Source organism: Cariama cristata, unplaced genomic scaffold (assembly GCF_000690535.1).
Source record: "Cariama cristata isolate BGI_N322 unplaced genomic scaffold, ASM69053v1 scaffold18836, whole genome shotgun sequence".
Lineage (NCBI taxonomy): Eukaryota > Metazoa > Chordata > Aves > Cariamiformes > Cariamidae > Cariama > Cariama cristata.
In genome coordinates, this window is record NW_009621796.1 from 4,919 (window position 1) to 27,859 (window position 22,941).

The 22,941-nt window shown below is 36.0% G+C and overlaps 1 protein-coding gene across 1 annotated transcript; it reads right to left on the bottom strand.

Moving 5' to 3' along the window:
- Positions 1–248: 248 nt before the first annotated feature.
- Positions 249–22,781, bottom strand: EPS15 (epidermal growth factor receptor pathway substrate 15). The gene is made up of 13 exons (XM_009702124.1): positions 22,469–22,781; positions 17,200–17,361; positions 16,371–16,568; positions 14,201–14,398; positions 13,593–13,670; positions 13,146–13,236; positions 11,696–11,731; positions 10,704–10,840; positions 9,047–9,116; positions 7,560–7,636; positions 6,882–7,044; positions 4,069–4,247; positions 249–2,160 (listed from the first exon to the last, which is right to left on the bottom strand). Exons 1-13 carry the CDS (start codon positions 22,637–22,639, stop codon positions 2,014–2,016), a joined length of 1,707 nt encoding a protein of 568 aa, XP_009700426.1. The 5' UTR covers positions 22,640–22,781; the 3' UTR covers positions 249–2,013.
- Positions 22,782–22,941: the final 160 nt, after the last annotated feature.

The window sequence follows — 22,941 nt, forward strand, 5'->3', positions numbered from 1 at the left end:
CCTTGTGCAGGCAAAAATCCTTGGACAAGAGTAGCCTGAATTTTCTTTGAAGTTGCCACAACCCCTAATGAAGTGACAGCAGGGATTAGTGTGCACTTCAGCTAACCTGAAGATTCAGGCAACTTCTTTCTCTGAAAATTAACCTGCTCTCACCAGACTACAATCAGAACACTTTATATTGTTTGCATTACATTTACATGTTGCTTTACAGCTCACAGCACCCTTTTGAAAAACAGGCAAACAGTTCAACACTTATGTACTTAAACTTTATTTCTTCATAATTACAGGCTATTGTTAGAATTTTTAAACAAAAGGGAAGTCTATAAATAGAGGCTAATCCCACCTGAACAAGTTTTTTTTTAAAAAAAAAACAAACAAAAACCAGTTAAAACTTCATAAAGTAATGCCATTTAGCTCACAGCAGTGGTTTGTTGGTAGTCTGAGTAAAAGTACTATAGTCAGAGTCAGTAACATGAAATGTAACATCAAATGACTCAAACCTTTAAATTCCATAAAGGAAAGAAGGAATATATATATAATATATACATATAATATCGTGTTGGTCCACTGAGTATACATTTTTAACAAAAGATAAGAAACTATGTAATCCAGTTAAGCATATGATTTGCAAGATTAGTGTACACTCATTACAAAGATGTATAGATAAGTTATAACTATTTAATACTTGCAAAATTTTAAGTTACTTTTTTTGAGCAGGTGTTTCAATGCTCGTTTCCCAGTGCAAAAGAAAAACTATCCCAGTCAAGTCACCCATTTTTCCTGAAAAATTGAAAACTACCCTCAAACTCGTGCAACAGCAGCATTGACAGGTAATGGGAAGAGCTTAAATACACTGAAGCATGGTCAAGTTCTCCTTTCACCTCCAGTGCTCTATCTTGAAACACTTCAATTTCCTCAACAGAAATACCACAGGTTAAAAGTGCAAGGGGGAAAAAAAAAAAAAATCAACCAAATCCCTTGATGTTTATGCTGCTGCCATCCATTTTTCTTAGATAGGGCAAAAGATTTTTATTTTTGGAATTTAATGAAATGGATTCCTCAGAATGGAGTTCTTTCAAAATGAACAATAAGTTATTTTCATTAAGTTCTTTTCATTAACGTTCTATTAATCCTATTCTGACTCAGTGACCATTCAGAAATCATTCAGTTTAAGGTGCAACTATCTGTTGGCATTCAATAAATTACATATACAGAAAACAACTGTGGTTAAAAAAAATAAAAATCAGACTACCTGTTTTTTCTTTCTATTCTCAATCCTATTTCAAATTGAAGTTATTAACTTGCCAGTTCAGCTGCATATTTCACAGGCAAAAGTGGCTCAAATAGCAGTGGGGTCTCCCAATTTGGCAGTCATCTTGGCCAACAGCAAATGCACAAGAATCAACTTAATTGTTTTATAAAACAAAATAACAAGTCTGTCTTAAAACCTATGACCATGCAAGAAAAACATTAAAGGTTTCAGAAAGACACACTCTTGCTGAGTCTCCAAGAAGATTGTTATTTCAAATCCAAACGTAGAATCTTCAGAAGAGAAAAACCTATATGCATACATGTAAAGTAAAGCACTCCACAACTCTGGCATTACTAAAATCTCTTTAGAAGGATAAAAGGTTTCAGATGACTAACTGCTTGATGGGAGACAGTCAGCCATGACAGAATAATTGCTATGTTCACTTTATGCTCAATTACCAACTGCTGACAGATTACAGTCAAACTACAGTCTCACTATCTGCATTTTAAACTGATTAGCTTACAGCTGGGAAAAGTACTTTGTTCTCCTGAAACTTGAGAAATTGAATGCTAAACTTAACAGTTATTCAAACAATAACCAAAAGGATTGAGTTTAGCAGAAACATTCACACCACTTTCAGAAATTTACAACCTTTCATAGTTTCTTGCATATATGTATTTTTCTGATTAACATTTAAATAGGTTAGGTATTCAGGTAAAGGGACAAAACAGTTGACATAAGACAAAATCTTATTCTAAACTTCATGCTTCAGATATTTCAGATTTACTGAGTGCAATAGCCAGTTCCAAGTCTTCTTGCTCTTGCTGTTTTAGTCTTGCCAATCTTTCTTTCTCTTCTCTCTCACTTTCCCTCTTAGCCCATTCAATCATGTCTTCCTCAGTAGAATACTGCATTTTTAAAAGACAAAATAAACCAGATTAATAATATAATGATAACTAATACTGTTCAAGTCCTTGGTTTAAGAGACAATTACAGTTTTTCAGAAGTTGTATAGATTCTAGTCTTCAAATATTACTTGCTTTTTAATTTTAATACACTATTAAGATCAGCTTAGTCTAAGGTTTAACTATTAAGAACAGCATTGAAGCCATCCAATTGATGTATTTATGAAATATGCTATGTTTCAAAATTCAGTATTAAGTTTCAAAAAAGTTACTGAGCAGAAAGTGCTATAATTCAAATTCAATTTTAGTTCAGATGAATAACAGTCTACACAAGAAAAATTTGGAATAAATCAGGAGAACATTTTGCAAAATACACCCCTATCTGCACTGTGGGACATCCTGATTTGTTCTGCTTTCATTAGGGATGATTTTTCCAGTGACAATGACTGCAAAAATTAGCTGTAGAATGACCGTTTTTAATTGTGCAGACAAAAAATACTTCTGCCAAGCAGCAGCAAAACAATAAAGTAACCGTACAGTTAGAAGCCCAGTACTAATACAGAGAAAGGTCAGTGTGATACAAGAAAAAAAAACAAGAACAGATTCTTTCAATGTATATTGATGCGAACAGAACGTGAGCTAAAATTCTGTGGTACAATGATTATAAATCAGAGACAGTTAAGGGTAGTTTCTTAAACAAAATACAAAAGATTATGCTAAAGGTTGTTTCTAGTCAGCATGCAGAAAAACTAAGAGGTAGGTGAAGCCCATGTCTTCATAAATCTGAAAGTGTTATCGTTATATACTCCAGCTAGTTTCTGCTTTGAGCTACTAATTGGGGAAATTAATGTATAAAAGCTTGAGTTCTCTCCATAGTTCACTTGGTATTTTCAGTAATTACAGCTGGAAAAGAATACTTTTTCCTTCATAAAGATAATGAACATTTTTGCTTTCTCCTCCACATTTCACATTCTGTCCTCCAAACTGGCTTCTCAGTCCCTCTGATAACTAACAGCAGTTATCAATAACAGCTATCAATAACAGCAATTCAGAAATTATCATGCTACAAGACACATCAACCATCAACCACAGTCAATTCTGACAGCCTGTCAATCCTCAGTTTACTTCAATCAAGCACATAGTTTATTAGGCCTGAAAGCAAAAAAAGCAGTACAATCAAGATACTGTAAATGCAAATTGCATTTAACAGGTATCAAGCTTCAAAGTGAGATGATGCCTTTCAAAACTCCTATTTGCAAAAGTGCAAAAGAAAAAAAAAAAATAGGCATGCACAAACCTTTAGAGTTGCTTCTACTGCTTGAACACCACGACTTCTATGAAATGGATTCTGGTTATGGAGAGACACTTACTACTTTTTACTTCATTGTACATGTCTGGAATTTACTAGCCATGCAAAACTCACCAAATTATATTTCATTAACATACACTGTTATGAGGCTGTTTATCAGTATTTCAGTACGTTGAAATTATGACCAAATGATTCAGTGACAGCTAAATTAAAATCACACCTTTTGTTTTATTTTTAATTGGATTGTTAACAGTGTGCTTGTTATAGATCTATAATTTAAATCCGCTGTATGCTCTGATAAAATGGATAATCCCTAGAACATAGATATTTTAAAACTCCTGTTTTCTAAAAGCTAGGAGGCCTCCATGGGAAAAAAAAACTCACAAAAACAATACAATTGAAACATTAACTACAATATTTTGTAGTATTTTGCTTTAGGACAGCCTCAGCTGTAAACTAAATGTAAATACTGTTTCAACTGGAAGTGATATCCCTTTTGTACATGGGATATGTTTTAATATTTTAAATTAGACTGAAGACTTCAGTGTGAACAACTCAAAGCTGTCATTATACTGAAACAAATGTAAAAAGTGTTTACTCACAGTACTGAAGTTTGCAAAATTGTTGGGGTCAGCCTCTTTACTGATGTTGGTGGGAGCAAATGGATCACAGAATAGATCTGCTTCTTGTTCTTTGGGAATGTCTGGGGTGGGGAAAGGCTGAAATGGATCGCTCGGTTTAAAGGAATCTGAAGAGTCTATTTGATTGATAGGTCTTTTCCCTTAGATTAAAATGAATTTAAAATGAATTTAAGATAGCAGGTAATAACATGCCAAAAATAGTAAAAAAAAACCAAACCAAACCACACCACAAATTGAAAAGCTACTTGGAACGTAACCTCTTCTGGTAAACTAGTGGAGTTGCAATGACTTCAGAGGAAGGGTTGCCAATTTAAGAAAATGAGGGTATGGTCCATAGATTATTAAAGGGTAATCAGGTAAAAAGGAACACACGTATGTTAATGATTCAAGAACACAGTTATCTACTAATTAACTATTTTGGGAAGAGAATTTCTAACAGTTTTGAGCCCTATTCTATCAGCACAGTATTTTTTTCTCCTCCTTATCAACTGTCCACGATCATTCAAGCAAGGCTCTTTTACTATTTGTTTGGATCAAGTTAACACAATTTCATTCAGAGACCAGAAATATATTTGTAAGTCCTCAAAACACCACGTCCTCTCACTATGCTAGCACCTGGAATTTCTGTAGTTTTTAAACTAACAGAACAAAGGAGCATGATAACAAGCAATCACAGGCTTAACTATTTTGTTAATCCTTGCCTAAGTAGCTGCAGATATAACAGAATCAGGCACAAGCCCCCACTTAGTCGGTTCTTTTTTCATCTTAACCCCAGTCAGCCTTCAACACCTTTGAGGACATTAACCCAAATACTACCAAGAATAGTTGAGCTGAATTTCATCTCACCATTCTCGCCATATGTTACTGCTTACAGAAAAGGGTTTCACTGCAGTTTCTTGAATTCAACTAGCAGGTTCTGCAAGTGGTTCAACACTTACAATGGTTGTATTTTAAAACTTGCTTCTGCTGCCATTTTAGATTGAAACTGCAGAAACGAACAAAAGTGCTTATCATTTTGTATATCACTGTTGCAAGTTAGTCTAAAAATTCTTTCATAAGACCAAAAGAGATTCTATTTTCACAATGATTTAGAGAACACTTCCTTGGGAACCTGTGATTTACTTAAGACACTTCCCCAATAACCTTCCCATGATAGCTCTCAGTCACTGATGATGTTCTATTACTGGCAAACAACGCATGTCTATTTCTTGAATAATGTGGGAGAAGCAGCTTCAACTGACACAGAGGGAATTTTATTTCTGCATGGAAAGGATTAATAATTGTAGGAATATGAAATATACAATCTCCAAATCCACTCAAAAATGGGGGTGCTTATCAGTATCTAGAAAGGCAACAGATTTCAGAGGCAAGCAAACAGCCCTTCTGCACACTTTCCAGTAGTGTGAAAAATTAAGAGAAAGATTTTGGGGTATTTCTTTGAAAAAGCATTCCCTTGTTTTGAATCAGACCAACAGAATAATTAAAAATACATACACTTAAGTATCTCCATTTTTTACTTCCATTAGGAAAATAATTTATTGGCAATGGTTATCAAGATAACCACAGTATCATTTTTAATATGTGCAAATCAAAACAGACTACTTTTTTCTAGTCATCTATTGATAAAGATGATGTTGTTTCATCACTAGAAACTTGCATTCTAAAAGCGGATCTGTACACCATGTCATAACCACTCCCATACAAGGAAGTCCGAGATCCTTTTTTTGTTTTAAATAAGGGTCACTGTAAGAGGAAACACTATCAAACATTCAAATTATCACCACTTGTCATGTCAGCTGTTTTTACATTATTTACAATGAAACTGATTACTTGGCAAGGCATAAACATGAAGAAGATCTCAGATCAAGATTAGAAATTAAACAGCTGAGTTTAAACTTCAGTATTATTACTCCTACATTTACTGTTCCTTCTTTTGAGGAAAAAGATGAATACATGAGTAAGTTTCACGCTACAGTTTTCCAAAACACATTGAGATTCATCCATATAGTGTAATAGTGAAAAAATTATGCAGCAGACTTTTTAAAGATGATGAAACAAAGGGCAGAAACTTAAAAAGGAATATTAGTAATATATTTTCCAATCTATGCCAAAAAAAAAAAAAAAAAAAAAATGGAGAGCAAGGAGTCTGTTGTAACATGGGCTTGTTGCAACCACCAGAAGGTGGTGTTGTCTTTCATAATCATGGCCTTTTCTGGAAAGCAGCGTGGTTTGTGTCATGGAGTGGACCAGAGGACTCTGCTATCACGAACAGAAAACAGCACAGGAAACTTGGGTTTATTACTATTACTTTCGCTAGGTTTACTACTACAGACCTCTGGCAAGGCAACCTAGAAAAAGTTAATCTGAAAACTGAGGCAGTCATTTGACCCTATTTAATTCATTTTTGCACTAAACCCAGAGGTTTTGCAATGAATAAAACATACTGAATTCTCACTTTCAGCATAATTTAATGCAAGATTCACAATGTATCACATTAGTAACCATTTAATTTGCCGCCACGCTATGTTCTTGAAGATACTTGTAATAACTCTATTTTTCCCTGTTTTCTAAAGCCTTTCTCTCTTCAAAAAACAATGATGCCAAACACCATGCAACATTTAACTTTGAGGAAATAACCAACAGATCAGGAGCAGACTTGTTTCACATCTTGCTCATTCATTCTAAATTCAGACACTTCACCATCCCCTCATAATTATTGTCCCACTGCCAATACTGAAGAATCTAATTAACAACATCCGAGTATCAGCTCTTACCAGGTGGTGGTGGACAGGGCCTTGTGGGAGTTCCTGTTTTAGGGGGCAATGCAGGAGGAACATCCTCATTTTTAGCTGGTGGTTCCTCAAATAGGTTTTTAGTTATGATCACATTGTTGACAGAACCTGATGTGGAAGAGCTAAAGGGATCCTCATTGTTGGCCTTCAAAGAAAACAGCAACATACGCATTTTTCAGTGTAATTCTACTATACTTTCCCTTCTTTTCACTAATGCGATATTTATTTAGGACTGGAAGTTCGGACTAAGTCAAAAAGAAAACACTTTTGTTTGTTTTTTACACATAGTATCAACATACGCCAGGATATTGAAAATAAAGAAAAATCAGGAATGGTTAGTATGTACAGAAATATAAAGTTGAGTCCAGTTAAACATGCAAAAGCAATACTTTTGCTGTTAAAATCAGTGGATTTAAAAAAAAAATTCTAATATCACTTCAAATATAGAGAAAATACTTATAAGCCACAGAGATTACATTGCATTCTTCAGTGGCATTGCAGGACAATTTACTATAAAGACCTCTTTTTCAAGAAAGTCAGCCATTATAAATTTTTAGTAATGGCAAAACCATAACGAAACTGTTGGTACAAATAGTAAGCTATGTCTTGTTGCTGCAGAGTTTCATGCATTTTCTATGAGCAGCAGTAGCTTCATATTACCTTTGACAGTGTGCTGAAGTCAGCAAAGCCACTTCCAAAGGATTCATTTCCAAACAGAGAGGCAAAGGGGTCTGTAGCTAAATACACGCAAATCAAGCAAAGAGAATAAGATTAAAAGTTAAATACAAAAAAGACTGAAAAAAAAATCAGGGGAAGTTCAGGCTAGAAATTAGGAGGCATTTCTTCACAGAAAGGGTCATTAGGCATTGGAATGGGCTGCCCAGGGAGGTGGTAGAGTCACCATCCCTGGAGGTGTTTAAGAAAAGACTGGACATGGCACTTAGTGCCATGGTCTAGCTGACACAGTGGTGTTAGGGCAAAGGTTGGACTCAATGATCCTGGAGGTCTCTTCCAACCTAATTGATTCTGTGATTCTGTGAAATCCCACAACAAAAAAGCAGCTGTTACATATTTTGCAGCATAGACTAATTCAAGCAAAATATTTGGGCACTTTAAGTTATTAAGTAGTTTTTATAAAAACTCTAAGCGTCAACTACTGATTAAGAATAGTAGTTATCCTGAACAGGGAGTAATTCAAAAGAAATACTGGTTTCCTACATTAAAAAAAGTTAAATTCCACTGAAAGCATCAAATAACCATACTACTGGATGTTCTGCTGAGATACACGTATGTATACACACAGAGGTATTTTTTATGTGCACACAACCAAAAATATATATATACAGACATATATATATAAAAGTGAATATGAACAAGAGCTCACTTCTGACTGTCGGCCCATTTGTGCAATAAAGTATCTAAACCTCAACTCAATCAAATTCCACAGTAACTTTTCATTCTTACATGGCTCAAAATATGTAAAAACTGCTGTTCTTCTGTAAAGCAAGAAGTGCACTGTCTTTACCAATGCTCACTTCTGCACCTCTAGAAAATGGCATTTTCTTCCTACAATTAAACTGAACAAGTCTACAATAGTAAATCACACATGGATTCATGTTTTGGATTACCACTTGTCAGTGCAAATTGGGAAAACAGGAGATTAGAGTCTTCCCTAAAACATCTTTAGCCCTCAGATAACTGTGGGTCACAGCAAAACAAAAGGAGCAAACTTTAACAATAAAATTCTTGATGAAGTAGTTATTCTATTCCTCATCTCCTCTCGTAGCACAAAGCTATCTTGTATGTTACTTAGAAAGTAACATGAAATCTCTAGAAACAACCCTAATGAGAAGCAGTACAAACCATTCAAACACTTAGATCAGGATATTTTACCAGTTTTAGGTAAGGCAGAGGAACATTTTTGCAGAATCAGTCTTCAGTGATACACACTACAGAAAATGAGACAGTTTTGTTCTATAAAAATACCCTCTGCAAACTTGCACCTTATGTCATACTCTATAGGAAAATTCAGAACACACAGGAAATCCCTAAAATGCTCCATCACAAATTCAGTTAAAAGACTAGAAACAGAAGTAAGCAAAAGTAAATAAAACTCAAGAAGTCTGATGTGTATAATCTACTTTTACCTAGATCATTCGACGTTGTAACAGTTGTTCCACCAGGAGCAAAAGGGTCATTCTTCTTCAATATCTCTGTCTAAAATAAAAAATTCCTTTGGAGGGAAATTTGTTTTTCAGCTTAAAAGATTCCTCATTCTAAGAATACAATCACAATTCATTTTATTTTAGAACTTTTAAGAGAAAGTGTTTTGGAAGTAGCTTTTATTAGCATCAGTAAACAAGTCTGGTAATAGAAACTCCTCCTCAAAACAGTGAGTAATACTTTCAAAGGACGGAAAAAGGTACAGTATGTGCAACATACTTGGTGACCACTAACATGAAACTTAAGAATATCTACCACTCATTTTGGTCTCAGATTTCTACAGACAGAGGCATCTTCATGAAGATATAACTACAAGATATCAACACCACAAAGGTGTGGTAAAGCATTTAGGAAGAATGCATAACTTAGCTTCAGTTCAGAAATACAGATCTCAAGAATCCACTGCTAATCCCACACCACAGCTCTGACACCCACTCTTTTTTTTTTTCTTCTGTACATCTTTTATTATCAGACTTATGACCAAGAATTGGTTATATTAGCATATCAAGACTTGGAAAAGGATAGTGTGCTAAGTATTGAAGACTGTAGACAACTAATTTTTAAGGTTGGAGGTGTAGGCTGTGGGGTGTAACACGGCCTTGAGATCTGCATACTATGCACACCACATGGAAGGACAGGGAGACCACTGTTAGCTGCAGTGATTTCTAGCTATCTTGGCTGTTGTGGGTTTGCCTCAGGCATACCCTATAGCCACTTAACTTGCTTCTTAACCCTAATCCACATGTATCTTTAATTTTTATATATATGCATATTTTATACACACACAAAATTGGAAGTGAGGCATGAACAGAAGCAGCACTGAGAGGGAAAGGAGATGGCCAAAGGATAGAGACAAACTTATGACATGAAGAATTTCAGCTTCTTAGATTGTTTGTCTAATCAGCTCTAAATATTACATCATCTTCATCAAGTTCTATCCTACATCAGAGAAGGTTTCATGCCCAACTCTACCTTATTATAGGCTGAAGACTAATCAATAGCTGCTCAGTTACAATGTAAACAGCTAAAAGTTACACTGAAGTACACTTGAAAGAGGTACATTCAGTAAGAATCTACATTATGAGAGGACTTCAATGACTCTTATTAAAAAAAAACCATAACAAAACCCAAACAACATACACCTATAGAATAATTTGACTTTTCAGAGGGGAAACCCCATACCACATCAGATTTTAGATAAGATCCTATAAGCTTTGGAGGCAAAAATCAAGTGTCTTAACATAACTTCGTGAGATTAATCTTGGGTTTCTTTCAATGTTTAGTAAGTTGCATCAGCTACCAATAGAGCTTAGTTCATTATTCTCAAATATTCTTATCTGTGGAGCAATGAAGCTCCACACTGAAACATTTCTAAAATGTTCTAATTTTTCCTTCTATTTCATCTGTGACTATTTCTATAAAATAGGACACAAAAAAGACAAGACAGAGCCACGGGGTAAGAGGTAACCTTTTATCTATATGATTTCTGAATATCAGCTTTTCAAGGCATGTCCAAACATACAAAATAGGTTATTTTGTCCAAATCATACACAGAAGTAAAAGGTATGTGATGAAACTTACTGTGATATTATTACTGTTGTCTGCAGTGCTAAATGGATCAGTGCCAGCAGTCACAAAAGGATCGGTGGAGGATTGTTTGAAAAAACAGTCAGCTGCAAAAGGATCTGAGCCTTTGAAGGGATCACCACCAAAGGGATCTAAAAAGTAAACATCTCATTAACATTTCTGCTAGCTTTACTTAGCTTGGTATCTTAAAAGCTAAACATTATATGCCTTTTATCATACTGCAAGAAGCCCAAGGATCTTTGGAGTATGAAATTCATCTGTGAATAATTTGTATTCTGTGATTGAAAACATTAAGGAAGCCAATATTTTCTGCACATCAAGAAACCTTTGGACGGTGCCAGTGGTTCAGCTCCAGAATCATCTGAGCATATAGGTTCTTTAACCAAGCCCCCTAAAAATGAAGCATTTTACAACACCTAGTATTTCTCAGAACTCTCCTACCCTCCTCTCCTTCACTCCCCAAACACAATTCATGTTTTCACACTTGGTGCTCAATGATATTTTGCTATAGCCTTCCCACTGGTCGTTTTGTGTTTTTGTCACCAGTAACTCCATTCAGGACCAAGCAAATAATGCAATGACATCACCTATACAGCCAGTCTAAATAGAGACTTCCCACCTTTTTGAATATTTAGTTCTAAAGAAAGTTGCTAAGTTAAGAGCCTTTAAAAGAGTACAGTCCTACTTCTTTGTATACAAAACATGCAGCAAGAGTTTGGGGACTTCTGTTCACCACCTTCACGTACTTAAATCCCAACTAAGGATACTTCCAACAGCAAGAGAGAAGTTCACTGGCAACAGCCTTCTCTGAAAAGCTTTAACACAAATGGTCAGTTGCTACTGCCATATATCCATCTATCCTATGGTGACTTTTTGGATCATTTCCACCTTTTTTGCACTGAAAGTGGTGACAGTTTTCCCCACATGCTCTTCTAGTAGGAATCATTTAGAAAAACAGACACATTAGAAGTTACAAAGTTACTTACCAATTTTCCCAAAAGGGTCATCTTTGAAGGGATCACCTGTTTTTTTTTTTAAAAAAAAAAAGTTACTTGTCCTGAAGCATGTACTCAGTTGAAGTCTTTTAGAAACAACTCCTACTCAGAGGAAAAGTTTCACTATTTTCAGTGGAACTACAAGAGATAGCATTAGACAAAGCAAATATTCATTAAGTAGCTCATTACCATCATGAAACACACACAAAAGCAGCCATCTCAAAGATGCATTTCTGTTGGCTATTGTCTGTTAATACCCACATTACGCAGTATTTACCACCACAGTAATCCAGGCTAACCACCGACAGAAGTTTAGTCCCAGTTTTGATTAATTCTCACAGGCGCCATGGATGGTAGCTCCTCACTGTTCATTTCTGTACTGGATACACAGTCCCAATTGCATCAGTTCTACTCCCTCATCTAGATCTGAGAGACATAGCTAATCTGCCTCTTTGCTGTAGGTATCTACCCCTGAACATACTGAGCATACAAATCCCAAAAGGTTGGCTACTAACAGACATACCTTTCTCCTCTGAAAGAAAGGCCTGGTCATGTGCTGTAAGTAGGACCACTTCAATATAAACAAAAAAATCAAGCAGTATCTACACAGAAACATTCAAGCTATTTTAAATTAGTTTAATTTGTTAATTAAAAGTATTCTATCTGCACTGACATTCTTTCAGAAGACAAGTGATCTGTAACAAATATAGCTTATTTTCCTTTCGAAGCAATATGAGCTAAATTGATCAGACCACGTTGACTCTGAAAGCATGTAAAATCATATTAATGTGGCTGAAAACATCTGCTCCAGCTGTTAATCCAAATTAACTCCCCTCCTCCAAGTGGCTCCATATAGACAGATCACCTCCAACATAAAAAAAAAGCAGAGCAACAGCATTCGTAAGTGGCAATTTCTTAAAATAAAGCATAGCACTTCTACAAGACGAACAGATGGTGCAGTTCCACATTACCTTTTTCTGAGCGCCAAACTCACCACAAGTAGGCCACAGCCATTCATTCTCAACCACCCACACCCTCCCCACACCACAGCTCACTGAACCCTCTTGTTGATCTGTTTGTGGATCTGTGCTCCAAATTAGATTAGCAACACCGCATGTATCACAAGTATGCCCACACCTTTAAGATCAAAATGCAACCTGGGGCGGGGCAGGCAAGGGAATTATTGAGGAAAAAGTGCATTGAGGGAAAACTGCAATTTTCACAGCTAATTAGAAAGTCCAGATGAAGGAAGGAGAAACACTCTGGAACTCTCATTTCTATAATTTCTATTTTTGAAACGCTCTTAGCTCTATACTCCTGTCACTCAAACACCTTCACATTTATTCTATAAAGAGCAGTTTCAAGGTGAAGATGAGTCTGAGATGTGTTCATACAAGACCTGTTTCTGCAAACGTACGCTTGGAGAGAAAAGTTTACTTACTGCCAACAAAAGGGTCAGACTGGAAGAATTCTAAGCTGGCTTCAGAAACTAGATCAGGCAATGGATGAGATTCAGTATCAAATGGATCTTCCTGGGCAATGCAAAAGAAGTAGAGAAAAGTATTAAATCTTTAAGACATACAGGACAGAAAACACGTTGTCTTGTGTTACCATTTATTAGTTTCTAAAAGCTGGGGGGGAAAAAAAAAAAAAGAGACAGCTAGAATTCTATAAGTCATCAATGGAGATCCAAAATATTTCTCAACAACCTGTCTGATATACAAGATGAAGCGTTTTCATGACACTTTAAATAAAAACAATAAGAAGTGACCATTTTATTTCTCTGTTGTTCTATGACTGTGATGCAAGTGACACAATGCAAGCCTGAAACAGTTTAGCCAGGATTTTTTAATTTACTTTTTCCTCCCCTCAATTCGAACAAACTCACTTTTTTGGTAATAGTTGTAGTTGAAGTCTCTTTCTCTTCTTCTACAAGAGAGGCTGTTGTTTCAGGACTATTCCTTATCTATGTAAGGATAAAAGCAATTCACCATAAATGAGTAAATAGAACACTACACAATATAATTTTAAGTATTAAGTAGCTAAAAGAATATACTAAAGGATACTTCAAGAGGTTCACACTTATAGAAAATACTGAAGTGTTCCATAAACTGTGAAAGTTAAAAAAAAAATCAATCAAGAATCTACTGGGACATAAGGAGGGACACTTAAAGCAAGACAGCTGTAGATTTTCTGTACTATTCCTTATTCCATTCTTGTTGCACCAACTGGAGACAGCTGCTCTCCTTTAATGTTAATTCTACTATTCAATTTATGATATTTTGCTTTGGAAACAAGTACAGGAAAGATTTTTATCGACACTTTCCAGCCAAGCTAAAATTGCCTCCTTTTCTGCTTAGATTGCAGAAACATAGTCCCTCAGAATAACACCCCGTAATTTCACTTGTGCAACTGTTTAAAAACATAATCAATCTTAACTTATTCCAACTTCACAGCTGCATTACATCATGATCAAGCAGGCAAAACACTACTCACTGGAGACACACTGTTTATTTGTTCATCTTCTGCTATACTTTCCCTTTCAGCATTCTCATTTAGGTTAGCTGTTTCACTGCTGCTGTTGCTAAGACTAGAATGATCCACAGTTCCATTAACAAGTGTATTATGTGGCTGAGAGTGCCAACTAAATTGGTTATTTTCCAATTCTTTCAGCTCATGAAGTTTTGTCTGCACCTGTAAACAGAAATAAATGTATATGCATCAGTATGGCAGCACATAGAAGCTAGTGTATGACCACTCCCTCTTAAATATAAGATGGAAGATATATGTCTGAAATTTTTATTTTCAAAAGCAAATATAATAAAAACCACGTTCTTTCAATCAAAGGTTGAAATTTGAAAGAGAAGCACAAATCTGATTTAGAAGAAGTGCAATACGGTTGAAGGACAGAACTGAGAACCTTCTCCTGGCAAGGAAGGAGACTGCATCACTGGAAACATCAAGACTTGTTGCCTTGCTGCTTTGTTTCTACTCAAACTTGTAAGAAGAATTGCAAAGCTTTCAGGTTTTCTTTGTTTAGCTTTGGAGGGGTTTTTTGGGTTGTGGGTTTTTTTGGGGTAGCTGACTGTTTTGGGTTTTTTAAATTATGTATTTGCAATTGCCTTAAATTTAAAAGTCTGCTTTATTGGAATTCTCATCTTCCAAGAAAGAAAATTACAAATTCATTATCTTCTCCCACATGACTTCTGAAGTCTACAAAATCCACAGTATATCTTCCTAAGCAGACAGTTACATTTACATTATTATTTCAGCAATATGCTTAATGCAGTGCCTCACAGCAAACGTTTACAACCAACCTGCCAGTTACAAAGGAATTATTGGATTTGGCAAATCATGCAGAAGGATGAACATAGTTCAGATATTTAGGTGTCTAAATCCCACTTACTTCTGCTAGGTCAGTCACCTAATAGAGTTTTCATTGCCTTGCATATGTCACAAGTCAGGTGGCGTCACAGACAACACCAAGTGTCTTTCAAATACACTGACCTCAGACCAACCATTAGATAATCTTGCCTAAAGCACCAAAGCACCTATTGTTCATTATTTGTGAGTCAAGACCAATAAAATCAGGAGTACTGATATAAAACCTATCAAAAAAAGTGTCTGTAGTGAGGTCAAGCATAATCACTTGTATTATCAGCCTCAAATCTGTTCACTGTAAGCACCTCTTGCTAGTATATTATACTGAAATAGCACAACCTTCTCTCTATTTGTGATGAAACAATGGAAAAGCCATTTTTGCTTACTTCTCAGTTTCTAAAACTCAAAGCCAAATTTAAAAATCATAAATATGCTATAAGGCTCTTTAACAGATGAAAATGTTCTTGAATGAACACTAGCAGTGGAAGTCTTCAGAAAAAAAATTGTTAGAAGTAAGACATGAATTGTGTGAACTGACCAACCCAAAAGTCAGCAATTTCCAGGGTTCAAAGTCAATAGGAAGGCATTTCATTTTGTTTTTAACTTGATAACAATGTGACTCCAGCTAACATATTAGACATCTGGCAAGTCAGAGAAGAAGAATGATGAGGAAAGGGTGTGCAAGCTAACGCATCACTGAAGTAATAATAAATCACTGATTACAGATAGGAGTGTTCCTTTAACATAACAGCAGACGCTTCAAAGCACAATGCTTAAAAACCAGTGCAGCCATCTCTCTGCTTCTCAGCATCTAGTCTCAATCCAATTTATTGTTACATTCACCTTATTTTCCCCCTTCAACAATGCACTAAGTAAATGTTATTAGCAATTTTATACCAACTTCACATCCATTAAAGAACAGTGATAGCATACCCCTGGCCATGGCTGAGGAAGCTAGCTTAAATAACTACTGGACGTAGAGAATTTAAACATGCACTATCCATTTTTCATTCACTACATTAAGACAAATTTTTTATGAGGTATAATAAATTAATCCCTTTCTATTAACGAAACTTGGAGAAAAATCATGAAGTATCTTGAGTGACTTGAGTCACCCTCTAAGAATCCTATCAGCTACTAGCACAGAACACATCTGAAAACAACTAAAGACATGAGCAAACAGTGAAGGAAAGAGAAAACAATGCCTTCCTCTTAACAAAAACCACACTCAAGGTTGTCAGCTAAAATTTTTTTTTTTTTGCGGGGGTCTTTCACACTGCCTTACTGAATTGATTTCCTGTTGTGAATCCTGCAGATGTTGCTGAAGAGGTCCCAGCTGTGCTTTCCCAGACTCTATGCAATGCTCGAGCTCTGCAGTTTCTTGCTGCAGGCGACTCAGCTCCTCTTGAGCTTTGGTCAGTTCATCTTCATATGCTGAAATCTTTGATTCCTGGCTTGTTATTTCAGCCTTCAGCATGGCAATCTGAAGCACAAACATTTCAAAGCCAAAGAAAATAAAGAAAAAACAAACAACAAAAAACCTACTTCCGAACACATCCAAATACTATTATTTATGACCAGAAAAAACAAAAACCTCATAGCTATTGCAGAGATTATAGATCATACCTGAAAGAAAAGTTAATTCCCTATTGGTCTCAATAAGATCATAATATCCTAGCTGTTTTCCTGACCAAGGCAAATATTTCTAATACTGAAAATATCATGTTAGACCTTAAAGAAATACTATAGCTTTATATTAAAAAAAAATCTACATAACCATAAGATGTTTTTTTTAACTGCTAAGAAATCAGTCTGAATTAGTGCTTCTAATTATAACTTTGTTAGTTGCATTATAACTTTGCATTATTTGTTTGCACTTAACCTTATTTGTGTGCAAGTATATCTCAGTACATTTTTTGACACACTGATACTAAATCAGCAGGTCACTGAAGTAAGTGACATATTTCCTATTCTCTGTTGGTCACAAAATCTTGACACTCAGGCTGTTATTTGTTAAAGTTTTTTCTCCTGCCCCAACAACTGTAATGCTGCAAGGCTGAGTTCTTCAAAATTAGGCATTTACTCTTTCAAGGGCCTTAGCCACTAGACCTTACCAAATGGGCCTCCTCTGCACACTTCTGCCTGATATCATTAAGTTGCTCTTCCAACTTGGCCTTCTGCTCATCAAGATCATGAAGGATTTCCTGCGCTTCCTGTTTCTGAGCTTGAAGCTTTTGCAGATTACTGCTCTCCCGCTTTACTTCATCCTGTAGATCCTGTAATAAAACAGATTAGCTTTGCATTTGTTCCCCCCTCCTCCTAACCACTAAATTCTGCAGTATAAACTGCAGTACTAACTCAGATTTCAAAGTATCAACAAATTATCCTTCAAAAGCTAGCATTTATAACATGTCAGACAAGCAAGTATTCTCAAATTCTAAGACATAAAAATAATCAGGTTATTTCCTTTTTCTTTAGTAAAAATAATCTCACTGAAATTTTGAAGATGGTACATCAACACAGAGATTAACGGTTTTATTCACAGGGAGGTTAGGGTTTTGTTTTGAATTTAGAAGTCGCCTTTATTCAGGCTGCTACATTGTCTCTCTCCTATGTTTTAGCAATATGTTTTACCGAGTTCCTTATTAATAGAAATTCTTTATTCTGCTCCTTCTCCCTTTAAAAATACATGGCCAAAAATAGGAACTTGTTTTAGCAACTTGGTAAAGAATCAAACTGGTACATTTTTAACCCAAATGCACTCCCTTCTAGAGTATCCCTGCCTCAGATTTTCAGCTAGAAACTTATTTTCCATGTAACAGTACTGGTAAGAAACGCACATGCCATACACAACAATATGGCATAATTTATGAAACGGCAATAAGTGTCTTGTGTTCTAAGTCCATTAAGTGGCATCACATGATAATTAGTTCATTTCTGAGCAACAGACATGGTTACACTTCAACAAACTGCAGAGATAACATTGAAAAAAATGTCAGGAGTTTAGGAGGAAGAAAGAATCGTCAAAGTCAAGAGGAAGAGAGAATACAGGGAGATCAAAAAGGATTAATACAAAAGGAGAAGTATCAGATGAAAAGAGAAGACGGCAGCCTCTCTGAGAAAATATGATAATTGAAGGAAGAATCATGAACAACAGTAAAAACCAAATAGAGATAAAAGAAAATTAAGGAGGATAGGAAAACAAGCAGATATGAATTTCTGATTAGATCATACATTAGTGTTCTGCTCTAAGCTAAGATCCTGTTGTCCTTTTTTAGGTGTGTTTTGTTAGGGTGGTTTTTTTGGTGAGGGCGATAGTTTATTCATGTGTGCTAACACCTCCAAATAATCAGGACAAAAAAGCCAGATAGAAATAGAAAGGCATACGGCGCAGCAGTCAGATGCTGGAGAAATAGGTAACCTCAAGACAACTGGAAGACTACCTAAAGAAACATCATAGATGCTTTTATTAAAAAAAAAAAAAACAAAAACAAAACCAAAAAACACACAAACAAAACCACCACCACTCCAAAAAAAGCCTCAAAAAACAACAACAAAAACCCAAAACCCAAACAAAACAAAAAAACACCACACAAAAACCCCAAAATCAAATTTGAAGTTCAGTAAAAGGTATATAACTGATGTACAGCAGTCAGAGTAGGTGAATTACTGGTTATTTCTAATCTATGAAAGACAAACCAGGGCACACACAAAAAGCTCTTACAGCAGCTACTGACTTGGATAATTGGGACACTCTTGATCCATACATTTCTTACATCACTTCGAAAAGCAAGTATCAGCTGACACTCAACAAAAGCAACACGGGAAAAAGTAACAGCTTGAAGAGATTTCAGTCTCCTTTCTCCAAATGGAAGCAAGAATTCACATACGCACAAGCTAAATATAGATCACCTCCAATCTTGCTACTGTTCCTTAAATCCCAGTGTCTGTTCCAGAAGCACTGAAGAGACCTGACTAAGCCTGATTGCTCCCAGAAGAGAAAAGAAGGAAAAAAAAACCCCAAAACATGTTCACATAACCACTCCAAAATTAAAGGTCAGAGTAGATACAACACACAGAACTGGGGATAATACTCAAACATACATCTTCATTAAGTAAATCAGACTCCAATTAAGCTTCAATTTCAAAGAACACCCTCAGCAGAGAAGCATCTTGATGTTCAGGCATTGAATGAGATTCTATATGAAAAACATTAACATATTTGAGCTGGTACAAACTAGCATTTTTATGGTAATAGTAATCCTTGTATTAGATTTACAATTATTATAACTCTCCATGCTCATGTAGTGTAGGACAAGGAAAGTCTAGAGATCTGTATTTCCACAGATAGACAATGGCTTTAATAGCTTGCCAGTCTGTACTTCACCAAATGATTCACGTGCTAAGAACTATTAAGCCTGAAAGAGCATGGAAAAGTTAAACTTCACTGACTTCCTAATGGCTTTGATGCATTGCAACAAAGAAAGAATAGAGAAAATCCAGTGCTGAGTGGGATACTCTGAGTGCAAATCTATTTAAGAAAACTCAGCCAACAAGGAGATCAAAAGGTTGGAAGAGAAGGCCAGAAACATTCTGGACTACTTAGAAGGCCACAGTCCCAAAACACCTTTCACTTGAGTTTGGTGTTGGTTTTTTTTTTCCCCTCCTCTTCCATGAAGCAGTCTCACATGCAGTCACATTTTTTTCCCCCCAATTGATACAAACATGTATTATGCTTTGTTCAAAGGTTACATGCATTTGTTCTAAAAATTTCTTCACAAAGTTTCAGTGTCCCATTGAAAAGCAAAACATAGACCTTTTGACTTCACGTCAATAAAACTCTAGGGAACGTGTAATTGCCAGGAAACCCAGTAGAACCGCCACTTGTTTGGGAGTCTTAGCAGGCAGATGGACAAACCATGCCTGTACAGGTGAAGTGCTAGATGGAAGGTGAGCATCTTGTGAATGTGTCCAAAAGCCCAGTGCTTGAGGCAGTGGCTAGCTGCTGAAGCACACTGTGAAGCACACTAGAAGAGCAGGCTGGTGATGAGAGAGCAAGGGGACAGCCAGGTAAAGGCATTTTCAGATGCCACTTGGTATGCGGTCAAAACCTAATGTTTTAGTTACACATTAACTCTGTAAAACAAAGTTCTCTACTGCCAAGAGGAACATTTCATATCTGAGTTCTACTCCTGTATTTTTAGGAAAATGCTAATTCAATCACAGAACAAGTTATGGAAATGGTGCCTTGAAGTTTCTTGATCTTTGTTACTCTGCCATAGCTTTTTAAGAAAAAACACCCCTTTGCTACTACTGTTCCTTAAATCCCAATGTCTGTCCCAGAAACACTGAAGATCTTTGGTAGCATCTTTGCTACTAAAGAGCTGATATTTTAATAAGAACATTAAAATCCATCAGTATGCTACGTTTTCCTTCCAACTCCTTTTTCTCTCTTTGCTTTTTAGTATCTATTTACCTAGTACATTAAATATTTTATAGAAGAAAAAAAACCTGTCATTCTTTCCCTCCTCCCATACAAATCAGTTTGATCCATTATAGACCTTATGGCTATATTTGAGATTATAATTTGTGTCCATGAAAGTACTTCTGGTATCAGACACCCTGGAGTGTGATGCCACCAACCCACCTTGATCCAAGGTGGCAGATTAGAATGCACTGTTTTCGTACACCATCTTCAGAAATGTCACCATTAGAATAAAACCAGAGAACAGTGGTGACAGACTAAGAATATCTTTACATCATGCTTTTTTTTTTTTCTCCTTCTGAAGTTCTAGAAAGTTTCCTGAAACATGCAGGTCCTCCAACATTCAGGAGCAAGAAAGGGACCGGAGATAAAGGGTCAACCAGCTCAAATAAATGCTGCAGCCATTTCCTATTTGATCTTGACGGTTTCTCATTTTTCTAACAAGCCAGCAATAGGCTGTTCCTTGTCTGCAGACTGACAGAATTCTGTAACTCTATAGTTAACAATGGACAAATAGCTTGTGTGATCACCAAGAGGTTAAAGACCTGAGACAGTTGCTTCCAACATTACTGCTCTAGATACAATGACTTAATTGATCCTGCGATGCAGCTGACTATCAAACACTAAACACATGCAGATGACACTAATACTGTAACATTAAAGGTAAGCTTTTTATTTAGCCGTATATACCTTCTGTGCAAAGGCACCAGACATCTCAGTCTTCATATGAACACACACAGATTCCAGAACACACGAACAAAATCATCCTGTCTGCAAAGCTGGGAATACCCATAAGGATTTTTAACAGTGTGAAAAGGCAACCTGCAGAGTCAGGAGGGGAACGACCACTGCATGCATGGACAGAATCAGACATGGACACCTTCTGTATGCATCCCTGCAGCTGCTGAATCTGGCTGCCATCGTGACTAACAGGCCAGCATGTGATTATCTTCTGAAAGGTCAGACTATTAATTATCATCCAGGCTTTAAGGATATCAAATAGCCAAGCACAAAATTCACAACTGTTGTAACACATTGGTTCTTTTTCTGCCCAACACAAAGTAAAATGCAGAAATACTGCATTATTTGCTCTTAATGAAATAAAGATTATTTAAAATAAAGATTCCTAAAATAAATGCAGAAATAAATGTAAGTGATCAGATATCACACTGATGTTTTTTTCTTAAAGCAGCCACTCCAGCTGCTTTTGCAGCTTAAAATTTAATTAAAATATTGCTTTGCAGCATTTAATTCATGGCTAGATGGTTAGCACCCTAAACACTGATGCTGACTATATAATTTTTAATCCTTGTTGAACACTTTAAATTTTAAATTTTCCAATATTCTGGAAATTCAATGTCATCCTTTTAAATAAAAATCAAATAGATTATTTTTAAAATTCACTTATGTTAGGCAAAATTAACTTGAGGCAACATTCCTCCCAAGCTGGTAATTACTGCGACTCTGAAGAAGCAGCCCCATAATACAAGCCCTTTTAATTCAGCCACTTAAGTTTATTAATTTGCAGTGCTACAGTGTCGTCTTTAGTTTCAATTCCACATTAGATAACCTTGCTAACCAAAAAAAAACCCACCACACACACAAAAAAAAAAAAAAAGAAAAAAGAAGAAATCTATTCTTTTGTAAATATTTTCATTTGAAACTCCATGCCGGTTACATATCCTAGGAGCTCACACATTTATATAAACATACACACCTTAACCAACCCACATTCATACAGAAAATACACTTCAAAGTACATTCTTTTTCTTCAGCCACTGATTTTTTTTTTTCTTTTTACTATGTGATGTGATCTAAAGACTCAGTAATCCCACTGCCATTAAAGCACCACATGGTGCAATATCAGGTGTCTGAACAATAATTTCATGTTTATTTACCTGGACCTCACTTGTCCTCTGCTTGATGGTATCTTCTTTCTCCTTCAGGTCTTGCTCTACATTATTCTTTTCCCTAGAAGACCAGCAAACAATGCAAGAATACTTAAGAACATCAGCTACAGCAGGTACAGTTATCCAGCCCCCTAAGCCTGTATCTCTCTTTAAATACATAGTGAAACATTAAACACAAAAGATGTAAGGGTTTTCTGCTTTCCAAATTATTTACAAGACAGAAGCCCACGTAAGTGTTCTGCATAAAAACCCCTGTCTTTTCACCCAACTGCACTTCAGTGATAAGAATGGCTCAAAAATGGAAGGGGGCGGGAGGGAGAAATCAATGAAATACTGTCTCCAGTGATCTCACTGTTGCTATGGAGCACTTGTCTAATGAAAACTGCTGGGAAAAGTGGGAGGGATTGCATCAGATTCCATCTATTAACCCCTGCAAACACAGTAATTCCTATGTTAACAGC